Here is a 15,335-nt window from a genome sequence, read left to right as displayed (position 1 = left end):
TCTTCTTTAAAAAAAATGATGGGTGATTAGATGAAAATGTATTTTATCATTATAACATGTTTGTAAATAAGAAGACGAGATTTTTTTTTTTCTTTTTACTGAAAAACATAGTTTATTGTGTTTTTTTGAATTAATGCTTTGTGTTAGTGAAGGAATAATTAATTAATTCCCTTTCATATACAGACTTTAAAATAGTCCAAGAGAATGTTAAAAGACAAAAAAATATATGTTTCTTTGCATTCCATGCGAACAATGTCATCTGCAAATGCCTGTGTTTAATTATGGTTACATCTCACAAGGCTTTATTAAAAAAAACCTGAATAATATAAATAGTTTTTTATTCTTTTTTCTTGTGAAAAAAAATATCATCAACTCCTGTCATCCATCTTGGCTGGCTCCTCCAAATATTCTTACACCAGAGGATTTTGCCACTCTCTCTCTCTCTCTCTCTCTGTCTCTCTCTCTATTTATAAATTGTGAAGCCCCATCTTCAGCTACAAATTCTATTACTTTTGATTTAATTAAGGGAAGTGGAATAACTAACAAAAAGATAAAAAAGACACACAGAGAGAGAAATATAGAGGATGAGCTAATCCTCTGTTTCCATTTCCATTATTCCTCTTCTTAGATCTTAGTTTTCTCTCATTTCCTCGTCAGATGGTAAAATTCTCTCTTTGGTTCTTTCTTTCCACCTTCTCCTCGATCTCTCGTGGAAAATTGAATCTTTGTTTTAATCTGGCTCTTTGATCCACCGAAATTTTTGTCATTCTGTGCTTAATTCTAGTTTGTTGGGTCATTAGGAATTCTTGGTTGTGTTCTGATTGCTGTGCACTAGGATCCGATGCTACCAAATCGATTGTGATAATACCCAATTCGTGTTTTGATCGGAGCACCAACCCGGATATCTGAATTTCCATTCAAGGTATGGATTTTGTTGATTGATTGTTGTTTCCGCATTTTGGTCATGTTGTTTCGATCTTGTTGACAAACACTCAATCTTTTCGGTTGTGTCAAATTGTAAGATTTTTACCCATTTACGTAATTTTATGATTTGAGACTCGTTCTGATGCCGAACGTTATTGGTTGTTTGTGAATTATGACCCTTTTTGGTGGATTGTCTAAATAGAATTCATTTAGGTGATTTTTTTAGTTGTTTAATTATTTAAGTAGCGATAAACGAGGCAATTGGCGATGGTTGTTTGTAGAACAGATGGAATCAGATCTTGGAAAGCTCTTCATTGGTGGTATTTCTTGGGACACAGATGAAGAACGTCTTAAAGACTATTTTAGGATATACGGGGAGGTGGTTGAGGCCGTGATCATGAGAGATCGTGCCACCGGGCGTGCTCGTGGCTTTGGTTTCGTAGTCTTTGCGGATCCTGTTGTTGCAGAAAGAGTCATCATGGATAAGCACGTGATTGATGGTCGCACGGTGAGTGGTTTATTTGCAAATGCATACGTTTTGCATCATGGGTTTAATTGGCATTCTGTTAAATTTCTTTTTTGATACTAGAGAATGTTTACTCCTGTATTTATAGGACCAATCCCAATTAGGTTTTGAATCCGCATTTTTCATACTGAGTTACAGGTTGGATTCATTTGTTCTCTCTCTCTCTCTCTCTCTCTCTCTCTCTCTCTCTCTCTCTCCATATCAAAGAGTTTGATATTTTCTGTAGCTTTGAGTTATCATGATCTGAATTGGATACACTTCCCACCCTCCTGCCCCGGTCTGTGAAAACGAAAATGACATGCAATTATTAATTTAGTTACTGGTTCTCTCAATTCTCAGGTTGAAGCAAAGAAGGCTGTTCCCAAGGATGATCAGCACATTTTAAATAGAAACACTGGTAGTTTTCATGGTTCTCCAGGTCCTGGACGTACGAAAAAGATTTTTGTTGGAGGTTTAGCATCTACTGTCACAGAGAGCGACTTTAAGAGATACTTTGATCAGTTTGGTACAATTACTGATGTTGTAGTTATGTATGATCACAACACCCAAAGGCCAAGAGGCTTTGGCTTCATCACCTATGATTCTGAGGATGCAGTGGATAGAGTGCTGCATAAGCAATTTCATGAACTGAATGGTAAGATGGTTGAGGTCAAGAGGGCGGTCCCCAAAGAGCAATCCCCAGGGTCCAGCCGAAGCCCTCTTATGGGATATAACCATGGTTTGAATAGGGCCAATAGTTTCCTTAACAGTTATTATAATGTGAGCCCAGTTGGAGGTTACGGAGTCAGGATGGATGGTAGGCTTAATCAAGTTGCTAGTAGTCGAAGTGGGTTTTCCCCATTTGGTACAACTGGTTATGGAATGGGTTTGAATTTGGAGCCAGGGCTGAGCCCAAGCTATGGTGGCAATTCCAACTTTGGTAATAGTCTTGGATATGCACGGATGTTGAGTCCTTATTATAGTGGCAATTCAAACAGGTATAGTACTCCTATTGGGTATAGTGGGGGTAATGGAAGAAATGATTCTCTTTTAAACTCAACCACTCGGAATGTCTGGGGAAATCGGGGTCTTAACAATGCTGCAAACCCTTCCAGCTCTGGTACTTACGTGGGCTCCGGAAGTGGGGCTTTTGGCGTTTTTGGGAATAGCAGTGCAAACTGGGGCCCTTCCCTCGTTTCCACCCATGGTGGAGGGAGTCCTCCTAGTTATACTAGTGGGAGTATTGGTTATGGCAGTGGAGATAACAGCTTTGGGTTGGGAGGGGGAACGTATGGAAGAAACAGTGGCTCGGGTGTAGCACAATCATCAACATTCACTACACCAACTGGAGTCTATGAGGGATCATATGGTGATTTGTATGGTAGTGGCTCAGTTTATGGTGATTCAACTTGGCGGTCTGCTACTCCTGAGCTAGATGGTTCTGGCTCATTTGGTTATGGGCTTGGCAATATATCTTCAGATGTCACCGCCCAAAGTTCTGAGGGTTATATTGGAAGTTACAATGTTACAAGTAGACAACCAAATAGAGGTAACACTTTTGCTTCATTAAATGACCTATGGTCAACTTCTCTGCTCTTAGTTTGGTTTATAATCAAAAGCACATTGAAAGAGAAGTAGATAACCTATAAATTGACTTTCAAGTTAAACTTTATGACTTCAGAAGAAAAGCTTTTATTGCTGGAAGTTTCACAATGCCTACTGGGCTAACTTACCTTATGCTCATGTGTATTTTCCTCCAATCAGACTAATCCAACTTGTAATAATAATTACTGAAAGGACTCTGACAGCATACTTCGACTCATTGTGCATGCTGTGCTCATATCCTGGCATATAAAGTAGCTCTTAATAGTTTCTGCAAGCTTTGTCTAGAATCCAGATAGATATCTAACCTTAATTCCCCATAATGCCCATTTTACCGCTGAAAATCCAATTCCATAAAACCAAAACTTGACTCTGATGCAAATATTAGAAGCAATCCACTATTTTAGTTGAGATTTTCTCTTATACTTATTGCGTACAGTCACCTCTCTCTCTCTCTCTCTCTAATGTTATATAGAAACTTAGAAGCTAATGCTTTGCATGACTTAGCATTGAGAGCCCTTTGTCTAGAATCCAGATAGATATCTAACCTTAATTCCTCATAATGCCCATTTTACCGCTGAAAATCCAATTCGATAAAACCAAAACTTGACTCTGATGCAAATATTAGAAGTAATCCACTATTTTAGTTGAGATTTTTTCTTACACTTAATTACATACAGTCACCTCTCTCTCTCTCTCTACTGTTATATAGGAACTTAAAAGCTAATGCTTTGCATGACTTAGCATTGAGAGCCCTTTGTCTAGAAAGTGGACTCCTTTTGTTTCTCTCCCTTTAACAGTATGCTCATGCTACATTTGTGAATGGTACATTCCCGCATGCTGCACACATTTACTGATCTTGGGCCATTTAATGCCCAGTTCTTTTTTTGTTAATAAGTTATGGAACTGAATACTCTGACTTATTCAAAACTATACACAAAGTTTAGCTTCCACAGACTATCTGATGGTTTGACGGTTGGCACTTACGTTTTGATCTCTATTTTTTCTTCAATACAAATGTAGTTGTTATATTAACAGCTAATGATATTGTATCCCTTGCTTCAGGAATTGCCACATAGGAGATTTGTTATTTGGACAGTGCATTGTAATGGTAGGTGAAGAGAATATGGTCAAACAGGTGAAGGATTGTGAATTTCATACGTCCCCCTTTTTAAGATAATTTAGCTTACAAGGAAGTTGATCGTATAAAGCTAACGAGAATCCTTGATTTGAGTATAATTCAGAGAGAAAGCAGTTGCAAGGTATTTTGTGTAAGGTTTGGGATTTCTTTCTTCTTTCTTCAGAACTTAGGTTCCTTTCATGGAATTTGGTTGAGGTGTAAAATCAGATTGCGGGATATATACTCTGGAAAATTGGTTCCAATTAATGTATCGTGCATCTCTGATGAGGCACGCCAGCGGTATTGTGTTAAGAAAAAATAGAGTATTGATTTTTATTTTTTTTTTCCTTTTTAACTGGTGTAATGCCTGGCAAAGTTGCTGGCTCTTGTCATATGTCTTCCTTTGTTGGGATTTGTTTCTCTCAGTTTGTACGTGAGGTTCAGTTTGATTTACTAGTGTGTGACATTAGAGGGATGCCTTCTAGGATCCCATCAAATAAGTTACTGAAAATTTCGATTCATTTTTTAATTGGACATTTACACAGAAGTTTATACCCGAAATGCCAATGAAATGAATGCTTGATTTCACTCATGTTTCTTGTGGTGAGAATCCTGATCACCCTACCTCACAATGAAATGCTTAAAATCTTTTACTTCTCAGTTTTTTTTCTTCATCAAAATCCCAAAACTATTTAGGCACGCCACTGCATCCTGGAATAGTCAATTTAATTGCATGTGCGCAATAACCTGACATGGTTTGAACACTTGGATCCTGGATTAGATTCGTTTTATAGCTTTTGTAGCTGTGCCTTTTCTGTTTGTGATCTTCTGAGGCGACTTTGTGTGGTCTTACTGACTGTTATCCTTACTTTCAAAGATTAGGATTTAGGATAGGCTTGGCTTTGCTTGGGCTCTGTTACAGATCTAGGGTTCTTCACGATGACTAACAAACGAACTGAACTGGGAAGATCGAAGACTTGATCCTAGAGGCTTGGAGTTACTTGAGTTGAGTTACTTGTGTCGTGGTTCATGGGCCTTGGGGCTGAGAGTAGCTTAGTCTGGGTTTATTGTATGCCCAATTTGGAGGCTCTCGGATTCCTCGAATTATCAGAATCTTCACGTTACGACCTAGTTTGGGTACTGAGAATATGTATTCTCATAGTACTCACTATTATTCATTATTTTATTATTACTTTTTACATATTTTTTATTATTATTCACTACTATTCAATATTTTATCATTAATTTTTTATTATTTTTTCACCACTATTCACAGAATAACTGAGAATACTTCATTACCCAAATGCAACCATTACATTTCATTGAAATATAACTCGTGATTCCAGTGGGATCTTATCACGCTTTTGCATCACTTTCATCTGGATTTTCTTTCTTAAATGCTTCGAAATAGATGCAACTCTAGTGCTCTCTCTCTCTCTCTCTCACACACACACACACAAACGTCAAAGAGGATTAGACTAATGTACAACGCCATGCATGCCATATTTGTTTTGAAATTTAGGGCATTTCGAAGCACATTTGGATCAACAAACAGGCTTCTGAAATCCAGGGGCCCTACTTTTGACAATGTTGAAAAGCATGCTTGAACTTGATGGATTCCAGATCGCTTATACAATTATCTATCTATTCTATTTTGAATTTTCACCATCAATAACCCAAATAACAAACTTAACAAGATAATAAAGTTGCAAGACTTTTGTTATCTTCTGCAACATAATCTCTGAAAGTGTTATATTCTTTTCTTCATGTGTGGATTTACTATTGAGGGTTTGATCATGGGGACCCATAAAGTTTTATAAAGACATAGACAGGGGTCCCATTGCACGCCAAACAGAGCCAGGAGCCTTGGATACCATTTTCTAGTTGCTGCCAGGAAATTAGAACCTTGTGGGAACATATGATTAATTTAGCTGATATCCTAGGACTTGTTTGGCAGTTTCGCAAGAATAAGTTCATTCTGATTTACGTTTGAATAGAAGTCTGATTTTTTTTCCACCTATGATTTATGTTTAATGTAATTCTATCATTTCGTCTTCTGGGCATCTGTGAGCATTTCATAGTATGCAAAATTGTTTCAAAGTTGGGTTCATAATGTGTGTAAAACAATATCAGGATCGTTACTCCAAACATGTCTTTAACAGTATGTTTGAGATCCCTTGAAGAGAGGTTAATTTGTCCAGCACAGTTTCCCTTTCTGCTTTTTATCTGATTCTCTGTTCTTTGCAATGGGAAAGGAAGATTAAAGAAAGCGTAGGATCCCCTAACATTACAAAAGGTCAATAAAGTAGACATCCCTATTTCTAGCCCCTGGCCTCCAGATTCATCCACTTATATAACCTTGGCTCATTTTGGCATATTTGGATTCATCTCATCTTATATATAATTATTACAATTTTTTTTTTAAATTTTCACGCAAAATATAATAAACAATTCAACTTTTTTAAATCTCAAAACAATAATAATATTAAAAAATAATATTCTAATAATATTTTATTTAATTTTCATCTAAATTCATCTCATCCCTACTCGCTATCCAAACTTCTAAGTGCAGACACGAGCAACACATTCACTGATGATCAATTCTCAGATGAGCAATCAGCGAGTAATCATGTGGTTCAGATACAGCTGATCATCAAATACTAATGCATTATCATGCACACATAATAACTGCAAAACATCGATGGGAAATATTGTGTGAAAAAATCATACCTTTGGAAGAAGGTTTTCGGCAGCTAAAAAGCTTTTTGGTGGCTTTGGTAGAAGGTCGCTCCAAGGAATACCCTTTTTTCTTTTTGTGGGAGAGTCTGGAAAGGAATACTTCAGAAAAAAGCTGAGAATATCACATAAAACAGCATCAGTGCGTGAGTGGCTCGATCAATTCCTTCTCTCGCGGACAACATTGTTAATACCCAACATTCAAAGCCCTTGAATATATTGATGATGAAAGGCTCTTAGAGTGCTACCAAAGGAAACCGATTTCTCTTACCTTGAACAGAGTTCTCACTGTAACCATGGCATCAAATCAGAACCTCAGAGATCTCCAGTGGGTTCTGCATGCAATCAAATCCGAAAGCCTCAACCTACACAACATCTCCTTCTACCTCTCTCAACCAACTTCAGGTTGTTACCAAGAAACAGAAAACTCTATGAATATAAACATCTCCAAGGACAGCCTTCCACACTTCTCCAACCTCCTCACAGTATTAGGAACAGCCAAAAACATCCAATCAACTCTGATAAACTTGGAGTTCCACCGAGTTGAATGGGAGTTACAGCAAGTGCTAAATGTTGGCGTGTTGCTTGAGAATAGCTCGAGCATTAAGCAAGTTGCTTTTCGAAGAAACAGATTCCGAACAGAATGTTTATCGCAGTTCTCTGAGATCCTTCAGAGAAATAAAGTGATCAAGGAGATCATGTTTTCTGAATCAGGTATCGGCCATGCTGGAGCTGGGATTCTTGCTTCAGCACTCAAGGTAAATGACGGTTTGGAAGAATTGCAGATATGGGAAGACTCAATCGGTTCGAAAGGAGCAGAGGAGCTCTCAAAGATGATCGAAGCAAACTCAACACTGAAGCTGTTAACAATATTCGACTCAAAATCCATTACAGCAACCCCACTTATTTCAGCAGTTTTAGCGAGGAACAGGGCCATGGAAGTTCATGTTTGGAATGGACAAAATGGAGAAAAAAGTTCGAAGGTCGTCGAGTTTTCACCTGAAAACAGCACACTTCGTATATACCGTCTCGACGTTTCAGGTGCTTGCAGGGTTGCTTGTGCACTTGGGTGGAACTCAACGGTCAAGTCACTTGACATGACTGGAGTCCGGCTAAAATCACGGTGGGCTAAGGAGTTTCGATGGGTTTTGGAACAGAACAATAGTCTTAAAGAGGTAAGCTTGTCAAAGACTTGCCTCAAAGACAAGGGAGTCGTATATGTTGCGGCTGGACTATTCAAGAACCGGAGTTTGGAAAGCTTATATCTAGATGGAAACTGGTTCAGCGGAATTGGTGTGGAACATCTACTCTGCCCTTTGAGCAGGTTTTCCGCACTCCAATTCCAAGCCAACATTACTCTGAAGTCTGTAACTTTCGGAGGAGGGAGAACGAAAATGGGAAGGGACGGGCTTGCGGCCATTTTGCAGATGCTTACAACCAATGAAAGTGTGACCCGGCTAGGAATATACGATGATGAGAGTTTGAGACCGGATGATATTGTCAAAATCATCAAAAGCTTGGAGAGGAATGCCACTTTGAGACACTTGTCTTTGCAAGGCTGCAAAGGGGTTCGAGGAGAGTTGGTGCTTCAGACAATTGTGGAGACATTACACGTAAATCCTTGGATTGAAGTCATTGATCTCTCAAGAACACCGCTACAGAATTCAGGGAAGACTGATGGAATTTATCAAAGACTGGGTCAGAATGGGAAGACTGAACCAGAAATGGATTTGCTAAAGGACATGCCATTTACAGTGCCCAAGAGCTGTAGAGTTTTCTTCTGTGGGCAAGAATATGCAGGTAAGGTTGTGAACTATTTAGGAGGACTGGTCTGAGTTGGTTAATGAGCTGAATTTAACACCCCCCCCCCCCCCCCCCCCCCCCCCCCCCCCCCGGTATTCTCTTCTAGAACTCAAGAAACAAAAATGAAATAATCAATCTTTTGGATTTTTTGTATTTCAGGTAAGACCACGCTATGCCATTCCATATCACAGAATTTCTCTTCAAAAGTGCCCTACATGGACCAAGTTAGAACTCTAGTCAACCCAGTTGAACAAGCTATTAGAACAAATGGAATGAAGATAAAAACTCTCAAAGATGAAGACACAAAGATTTCAGTATGGAACCTTGCAGGTCAGCATGAATTCTATTCTCTCCATGATCTCATGTTTCCAGGGCATGGGAGTGCATCGTTCTTCTTGGTCATATCCAGTTTATATAGGAAGCCCAACAACAGAGAACCAAAGACTGCAGCTGAAATAGAAGAGGACCTCCAGTATTGGCTCAGGTTCATAGTTTCGAACTCGAGAAGAGCAGTCCAACAATGCATGCTACCAAATGTGACTGTAGTCCTGACACACTATGATAAAATCAATCAAGCGTCACAAAACTTGCAGGCAACTGTAAATTCAATTCAGGGTCTGCGAGACAAGTTCCAGGGGTTTGTGGACTTCTATCCAACTGTATTCACAGTTGATGCAAGGTCATCTGCATCGGTCAGTAAACTCGCGCATCACCTTCGGAAGACCAGCAAGACAATTCTCCAGAGAGTTCCTCAAGTTTATCAACTCTGCAATGATCTGATTCAGATCTTATCAGACTGGAGATCAGAGAACTACAATAAGCCAGCAATGAAGTGGAAAGAGTTTGACGAACTTTGCCAAATTAAGGTTCCACCATTAAGAATCTCAAGACATGAAAACAAAACGAAGGTTGAAATGAGGAGGAGGACTATTGCTACTTGTCTTCATCATATGGGAGAGGTCATTTATTTTGATGATCCTGGGTTTTTAGTCTTGGATTGTGAGTGGTTCTGTGGTGAAGTGCTTGGCCAGCTGATAAGATTAGATGTTAGAAGGCAAAGCTCCATGGAGAATAATGGATTCATCAGCAGGAAAGAATTGGAGAAGATTCTGAGAGGAAATTTGCAGAGCCAGATTCCGGGAATGGGTTCAAAGGTGTTTGAGAACTTGGATACCAGTGACCTTGTGAGGATGATGCTGAAACTAGAACTCTGTTATGAACAAGATCCATCAGATCCAAATTCTCTGCTATTGATCCCCTCGATTCTTGAAGAGGGGAGAGGAAAGCCACAGAGATGGCAGTTAAGCGCACCTGACTGCCTTTATGCAGGACGGCATCTTGAGTGTGACGATTCAAGCCACATGTTTCTTACACCAGGATTCTTTCCTCGTTTACAGGCAACAATTCCTATCCTCAGTCCTCACCTCCACCCCTTCTTTTTTTCTTTTTCCTCTACGTTTTAAAGTTCTTCCTTAAACAGTCTGTTTAATTTCTTACAGTTACTGATTATGCTTGACAAAATTGATTATGAGCTTTAGTCTTTAGAGTAGAGCATACAAATCAATAGACAGATTTCCAGAGAAATCCAGAAACTCCCTTTTTCTTTTTTTTCTTTTTTATGGGAAATGACTTCTTGTAGTCCACTTCGATGTCTCATTAGGGTAAGTATATCTGGAGAATATAAGACGGTAGGCTAAAGAAGGATAACTTCTGTCGGCTCTATTTTATAATCTAACTTAGATTATTTGGAAACCCAGGTGCATCTGCATAACAGAATCGTGGGTTTAAGGAACCAACAGGGAGCAACATACAGTCTTGAGAAGTACCTCATCTCAATAAGTATCAACGGAATCTACATCAGAATAGAGCTTGGAGGACAGTTGGGTCACTACATTGATGTCCTCGCATGCTCAACCAACAACCTGACAGAGACGCTTCGACTCGTCCAGCAGCTCATAATTCCGGCAATCCAAAGCCTATGCCATGGGATAATTTTGACTGAGAATGTCATGCGGCCAGAATGTGTGCGAAATCTGACACCCCCCAGATACAGGAAAACTCAATTTGTTTCTTTGCAACAATTGAAACAAGCACTGCTTTCCGTTCCTGCTGACAGCATGTATGATTATCAACATACCTGGAGTTCAGTCTCAGACTCCGGCCGGCCTATCCTCGGAGCTGGTTTTGATTTGGCTAGAGAGCTACTATCAGATGATGACTTTCGGGAAGTACTGCATCGAAGATATCATGACCTATATGACCTTGCCGTGGAATTGCAAGTCCCACCAGAGAACAACCAAGATGGACCAGATCACCCATTATCTACAAGTGATGAAACAGACAAAGTTGAAGCAACTTTTGGCGGTATTGCCAAGGGAGTAGAAGCCGTTTTGCAGAGACTGAAGATTATTGAACAAGAAATCAGAGATTTGAAGCAGGAGATCCAAGGATTGAGATATTATGAACACAGACTCCTCATTCAGCTTCATCATAAAATGAACTACCTAGTGAACTACAATGTCCAACTGGAAGAGAGGAAAGTACCCAATATGTTCTATTTTGTCAGAACAGAAAACTACTCGAGGAGATTGGTCACAAACATGATTTCTGGGATGACTGCACTCCGGCTTCACATGCTATGCGAGTTCCGACGAGAAATGCATGTTGTTGAAGATCAGATGGGCTGTGAACTGATGCAAGTCGATAACAGGGCTGTAAAATCTTTGGCTCCATACATGAAGAAGTTCATGAAACTGTTAACGTTTGCTCTTAAGATAGGAGCCCATCTAGCAGCTGGGATGGGAGAAATGATACCGGATTTGAGCAGGGAAGTTGCCCACCTGGCTGACTCTTCCCTAATTTATGGGGCAGCAGGAGCAGTTGCGGCTGGGGCTGCAGGGACTGCCGCTATGGGGCGGGTGCAGGGGAGTAGGAACAGAGGCAGGGCCATAGAAGAAGATCAAAGAACCGCGCAGCAATGGGTCGTGGATTTTTTAAGGGAGAGGAGGTGCTCAACTGGAAAGGACATTGCAGAGAATTTTGGATTATACAGAGTGAGATACAGGGACGATGGCCAGATTGCTTGGGTCTGTAGGAGACATATGAGCATCAGAGCAAATGAAATAATGGAAGTTCCCATCTGAAATTTCGTAGAATCTTTGGAATGACAAATGAAATGGCTTAGTTTCTTCTTTATTATCTATGCAATTCTTTCTATGAAGTATTCCAGACTGTAGAAGTGTTTCAATGAATTTTAACGCTCATGGTTCTTTGTTTGTTCCTTTGGATTTTCACCTTCACAAGTTTCTCAGGCAGCACTAAAAGATGATGTGATTTTCTGTCGCTAGATGAACCTATTTACATTTTTTTTTTTTCAAATATTAATAGAGATGATCGAAATCGAACTCCCGATACAAGTTGTGGGTCAAAGTCTCAAAGATGGTATTACGGATAAAGATATGTAAAGTCAGAGGATCAGGAATCTAATTCATGCTATATGGTCGAAAGCAAAATCTTGGATGCCTTGGCCTAATAGACTTTTAGCTTTGAATCACCGTGTGAATGTGGGACCAAAGCATTGCCTATGGTCAGATGGAATTTGATTCCATAATAATTGGCAATTGACGAAAAGAGTAGCTGGAAAAATGAGAAACAAAATAGAGTAGTTCATAACTTCATATATAATAGCAGTTGCGATAGAACAAAGCTTGTAGCAGGTACAAAAGTGTCATGATTTCCTGTCATCTACAAACATCTCAACATACAAAGGAGAACATCACACTAAATCACATTATTAAACTTCACAACTAGCATTAGTCCTCATTCTAAATCTAAAGTCACTTGTCTGTCTTCCTCCAAACCAGTGAAACAAAAGCTCAGAAGAAAGCCCTACTCCCATAAAACACACGGGAACCGGAATTCTTTGATGCCTGTAATTTCTGCTCAGAGCTTGAATTTCCTGAATTGGTTGTTCCACTGTCAATGTCCAGAGGCAGCTTCATCTTTGCCAACGACTCAGTAAACTGCTGCATGCTTTTCATGTACATGTCTACTATATCCTGCTGCACCACATTCTGTTCCGGCTCAATGTTGACTGTAACAACAGGCTTGGTAGGTGAATCGCTTGGCCCCCCACCTGAGGAATCGCTCTCACCATCTTTAGCGTCCACAATATTCTCTTTTGGGGCTGAAACACGTTCCAGATTTGGAGATTTTAATGTTTCTAGAGCATCAGAAGACTCCAAGCTTGCAAGGTTTGAAGGAGAAGAAATTCCATTAGTTGACACACTGCTAAGAGGAGAATCGACCTTGGAATGTTGGATGGATTCACTTGTACCAGTTGAGAAGCTTTCCACGACATGAGCACCCCCTTCCGAACTAAGATTTTCAGCATCAGAAGCAGCCAAGCTCTCGGAGCTCTGAGAGTCCAAACTGGGACATGGTAACCCAATATACTCGGATACCATCAACTGGTCTTCATTCACAATCTTAGGATCAGGGAACTCGATCTTATCTAAATCATTGGGTAGCGACTCAGATATTTCTGTGTCCTGAACAGTTCCATTTGTGGCCAAAGCAGTTGGCATTGCCATCACTTCTGGCGAAGCCCCACTATAGGAGAGAGACAACTGAACAAACCCTGCTGGGGAATGGAACAGATCAGTTGAAGATAGAGAGAACTCTTTCTCCAACTTCCCATTCTTGACGAGGACTTCAGATAATGGCACAAAAGCAAATCCCAGTAACTGATCCTCAAGATAATTCCTCACCCTGCTCAACATCCATATCTCACATTTGAGCGAGGAAACAATCGTTCGAACGTTGAGACGGACATTATCGTTGAAAACCGGATTCCTTCCACCACCATTAATGATTTTGGTGGAGACTGTGTTTTCAGGATCGCTAGTCAGGCAAAGCTTGGCATAAACATCTTGCTTGTGGTATATGCAGATGTTATGGATGTCCCTAGCCTGGTGTACATAAACCTCAAGAACACCCATGAAGTCCTCTATGTTACACACAGAAGCATCCTTGCTGTTAACCTCATATCCCTTTGACAAGGAACCAGATTTCCGTAGGAAGAAGTCGGATTTCTGCTTCTCAGGCTCGGCTAAATGGGAGTTCTTGAATGGTGACACAACAGATTGTGGGGAGTCCATGATACCACCAAGAAGAGCAACCTGACACAGCACAAAAGGATCTATTTTTAGAAACTAAATGATTTAAAATTAGAGCCTCAAATTAGAAAATTTTCTGCTCACCCAATCAGACCCAGAGACACAAAGCAAACGAAATAGAAGACAACTTTTGATATTCTCTGAACTCAAAAAAAAAAAAAAAAAAAAAAAAAAAAAGGAACCAATCGGCAAATTCTTTTTAACAAAAAAAAACCAAATCTGGAACTCTTGACCTGTCAGAAACCTAGACCTCAGATCCAAGACATAAGCCAATTTGTTAACATCCCAGATGCTTAAATTGAAGCCCCAGACTCCAGCCTAAGCTGAAAAAAGAGCAAAATTAGCAACCCCAGAATTCAAATTCCTAAAACAAGATCTTTCACGTGAACCGGCAAACCTAGCCTGGAAGGAACACAAAATTCTCAAAGGCCAGAAGCCAAAGCCCCACGAAATGGGGCGTTCGAGACGAACAACTTCAGAGTCTAGACCCAACTCTTAAATTAGACAAAAGCCAGTTCCGAGAGACAAACCCAAAACCTTGGCTGAGCCGGAATTCAACACTATAATCTCAAAGTCTACAAAACAAAGAACCCCCAGAAGCGAACATTTTACATCAACTACTCGAAAACTAAAACCTACAAGACAAAAGCTAAGCTTAAACTGAAACGAGCCAACTTACCTAAACCCCTCAAAAGACTTTCCAGTGAGTTGCTCTAAAACCCAGACTCCCGAACTTAAGAACAGGTCAGACACATACAGCGATTCCCAGATAAGTACAGATTCCAATAAAGCGACCAACTTTTCCCTCACAGAAACACTACAGCCGGAATCCAAGGGAGTGAAACAAGGAAAGCAAAAAGAAAAGCACGGTGACCCAGATCGTGTCACAGAATTCTAAAAACAAACCCACTTGAAATCCCTCCTTCAGACCTCTCAACAGCGAAAGAAATACAAGAAAGAAACAACATGAAACAATAAAATAAGAAAGGCACGATAACAAAAAAATCCGAGGACTGTGTACGTCTTTTCCTACCTTTGCCTCCAAAGTCAAACCGATTTGTCTAGAATCCGATGCTCTGATCCAAGATCCGTTAGCGAATTAGTTCGTCAATCGAGGTGGCTTTGAAGAACTAAAATCCGCGAACTGCTTGTAAACGGAGGAATATCAAGAAACGGAATAAAAACTACCTAGCACACTGCTCAAAGCTTTGTCGGAAGGCAGCGTATTAATATGTCTATTGAATTATTGTATACCAGTATTTATGGGACATACATGTTTGTGCATGTTTTTTTTTTTTTAATATAATTTTTATATTCTGTGCATTATTTAAAAATAAGTCATTTTATATTTTTACTTTTATATTTACTTAAAAATATGTAGTAAGCGCTGTTTTTTTTTTTTTTTTTTTTTTTTGCTAAAATCAACGTTTTTTTCCCTCTCACTTTATTTTGATGTCAACATTTCATT

The 15,335-nt window shown here is 39.6% G+C and overlaps 3 protein-coding genes across 5 annotated transcripts; 2 read left to right on the top strand and 1 right to left on the bottom strand.

The window, feature by feature from the left end:
* Nucleotides 1–411: 411 nt before the first annotated feature.
* On the top strand, nt 412–4,743 carry LOC121235729 (heterogeneous nuclear ribonucleoprotein 1). 2 transcript variants are annotated; one of them, XM_041132110.1, is made up of 5 exons: nt 412–660; nt 801–922; nt 1,206–1,432; nt 1,790–2,978; nt 4,097–4,743. In XM_041132110.1, exons 3-5 carry the CDS (start codon nt 1,211–1,213, stop codon nt 4,108–4,110), a joined length of 1,425 nt encoding a protein of 474 aa, XP_040988044.1. In that variant the 5' UTR covers nt 412–660; nt 801–922; nt 1,206–1,210; the 3' UTR covers nt 4,111–4,743. The 2 variants fall into 2 exon arrangements, with proteins under 2 accessions (XP_040988044.1, XP_040988043.1); XM_041132109.1 differs by having other exon boundaries at nt 412–922.
* Nucleotides 4,744–6,948: 2,205 nt separating this feature from the next.
* Nucleotides 6,949–11,965, top strand: LOC121235290 (protein TORNADO 1). The gene is made up of 3 exons (XM_041131622.1): nt 6,949–8,687; nt 8,850–10,087; nt 10,448–11,965. The coding sequence occupies exons 1-3, from the start codon at nt 7,184–7,186 to the stop codon at nt 11,831–11,833; spliced, it is 4,128 nt and encodes a 1,375-aa protein (XP_040987556.1). The 5' UTR covers nt 6,949–7,183; the 3' UTR covers nt 11,834–11,965.
* Nucleotides 11,966–12,337: 372 nt separating this feature from the next.
* LOC121234731 lies at nt 12,338–15,114 on the bottom strand. 2 transcript variants are annotated; one of them, XM_041130807.1, is made up of 2 exons: nt 14,901–15,114; nt 12,338–13,870 (listed from the first exon to the last, which is right to left on the bottom strand). In XM_041130807.1, the coding sequence occupies exon 2, from the start codon at nt 13,847–13,849 to the stop codon at nt 12,566–12,568; it is 1,284 nt and encodes a 427-aa protein (XP_040986741.1). In that variant the 5' UTR covers nt 13,850–13,870; nt 14,901–15,114; the 3' UTR covers nt 12,338–12,565. The 2 variants fall into 2 exon arrangements, with proteins under 2 accessions (XP_040986741.1, XP_040986742.1); XM_041130808.1 differs by lacking the exon at nt 14,901–15,114 and adding an exon at nt 14,547–14,860.
* Between the last annotated feature and the right edge of the window lie 221 nt (nt 15,115–15,335).

The sequence above is a fragment of the Juglans microcarpa x Juglans regia genome, chromosome 6D, assembly GCF_004785595.1.
Source record: "Juglans microcarpa x Juglans regia isolate MS1-56 chromosome 6D, Jm3101_v1.0, whole genome shotgun sequence".
Taxonomy (NCBI): Eukaryota; Viridiplantae; Streptophyta; class Magnoliopsida; order Fagales; family Juglandaceae; genus Juglans; species Juglans microcarpa x Juglans regia.
The sequence above is the reverse complement of the archived record's forward strand: the minus strand, read 5'-3'. Positions and strand labels throughout refer to the sequence as shown.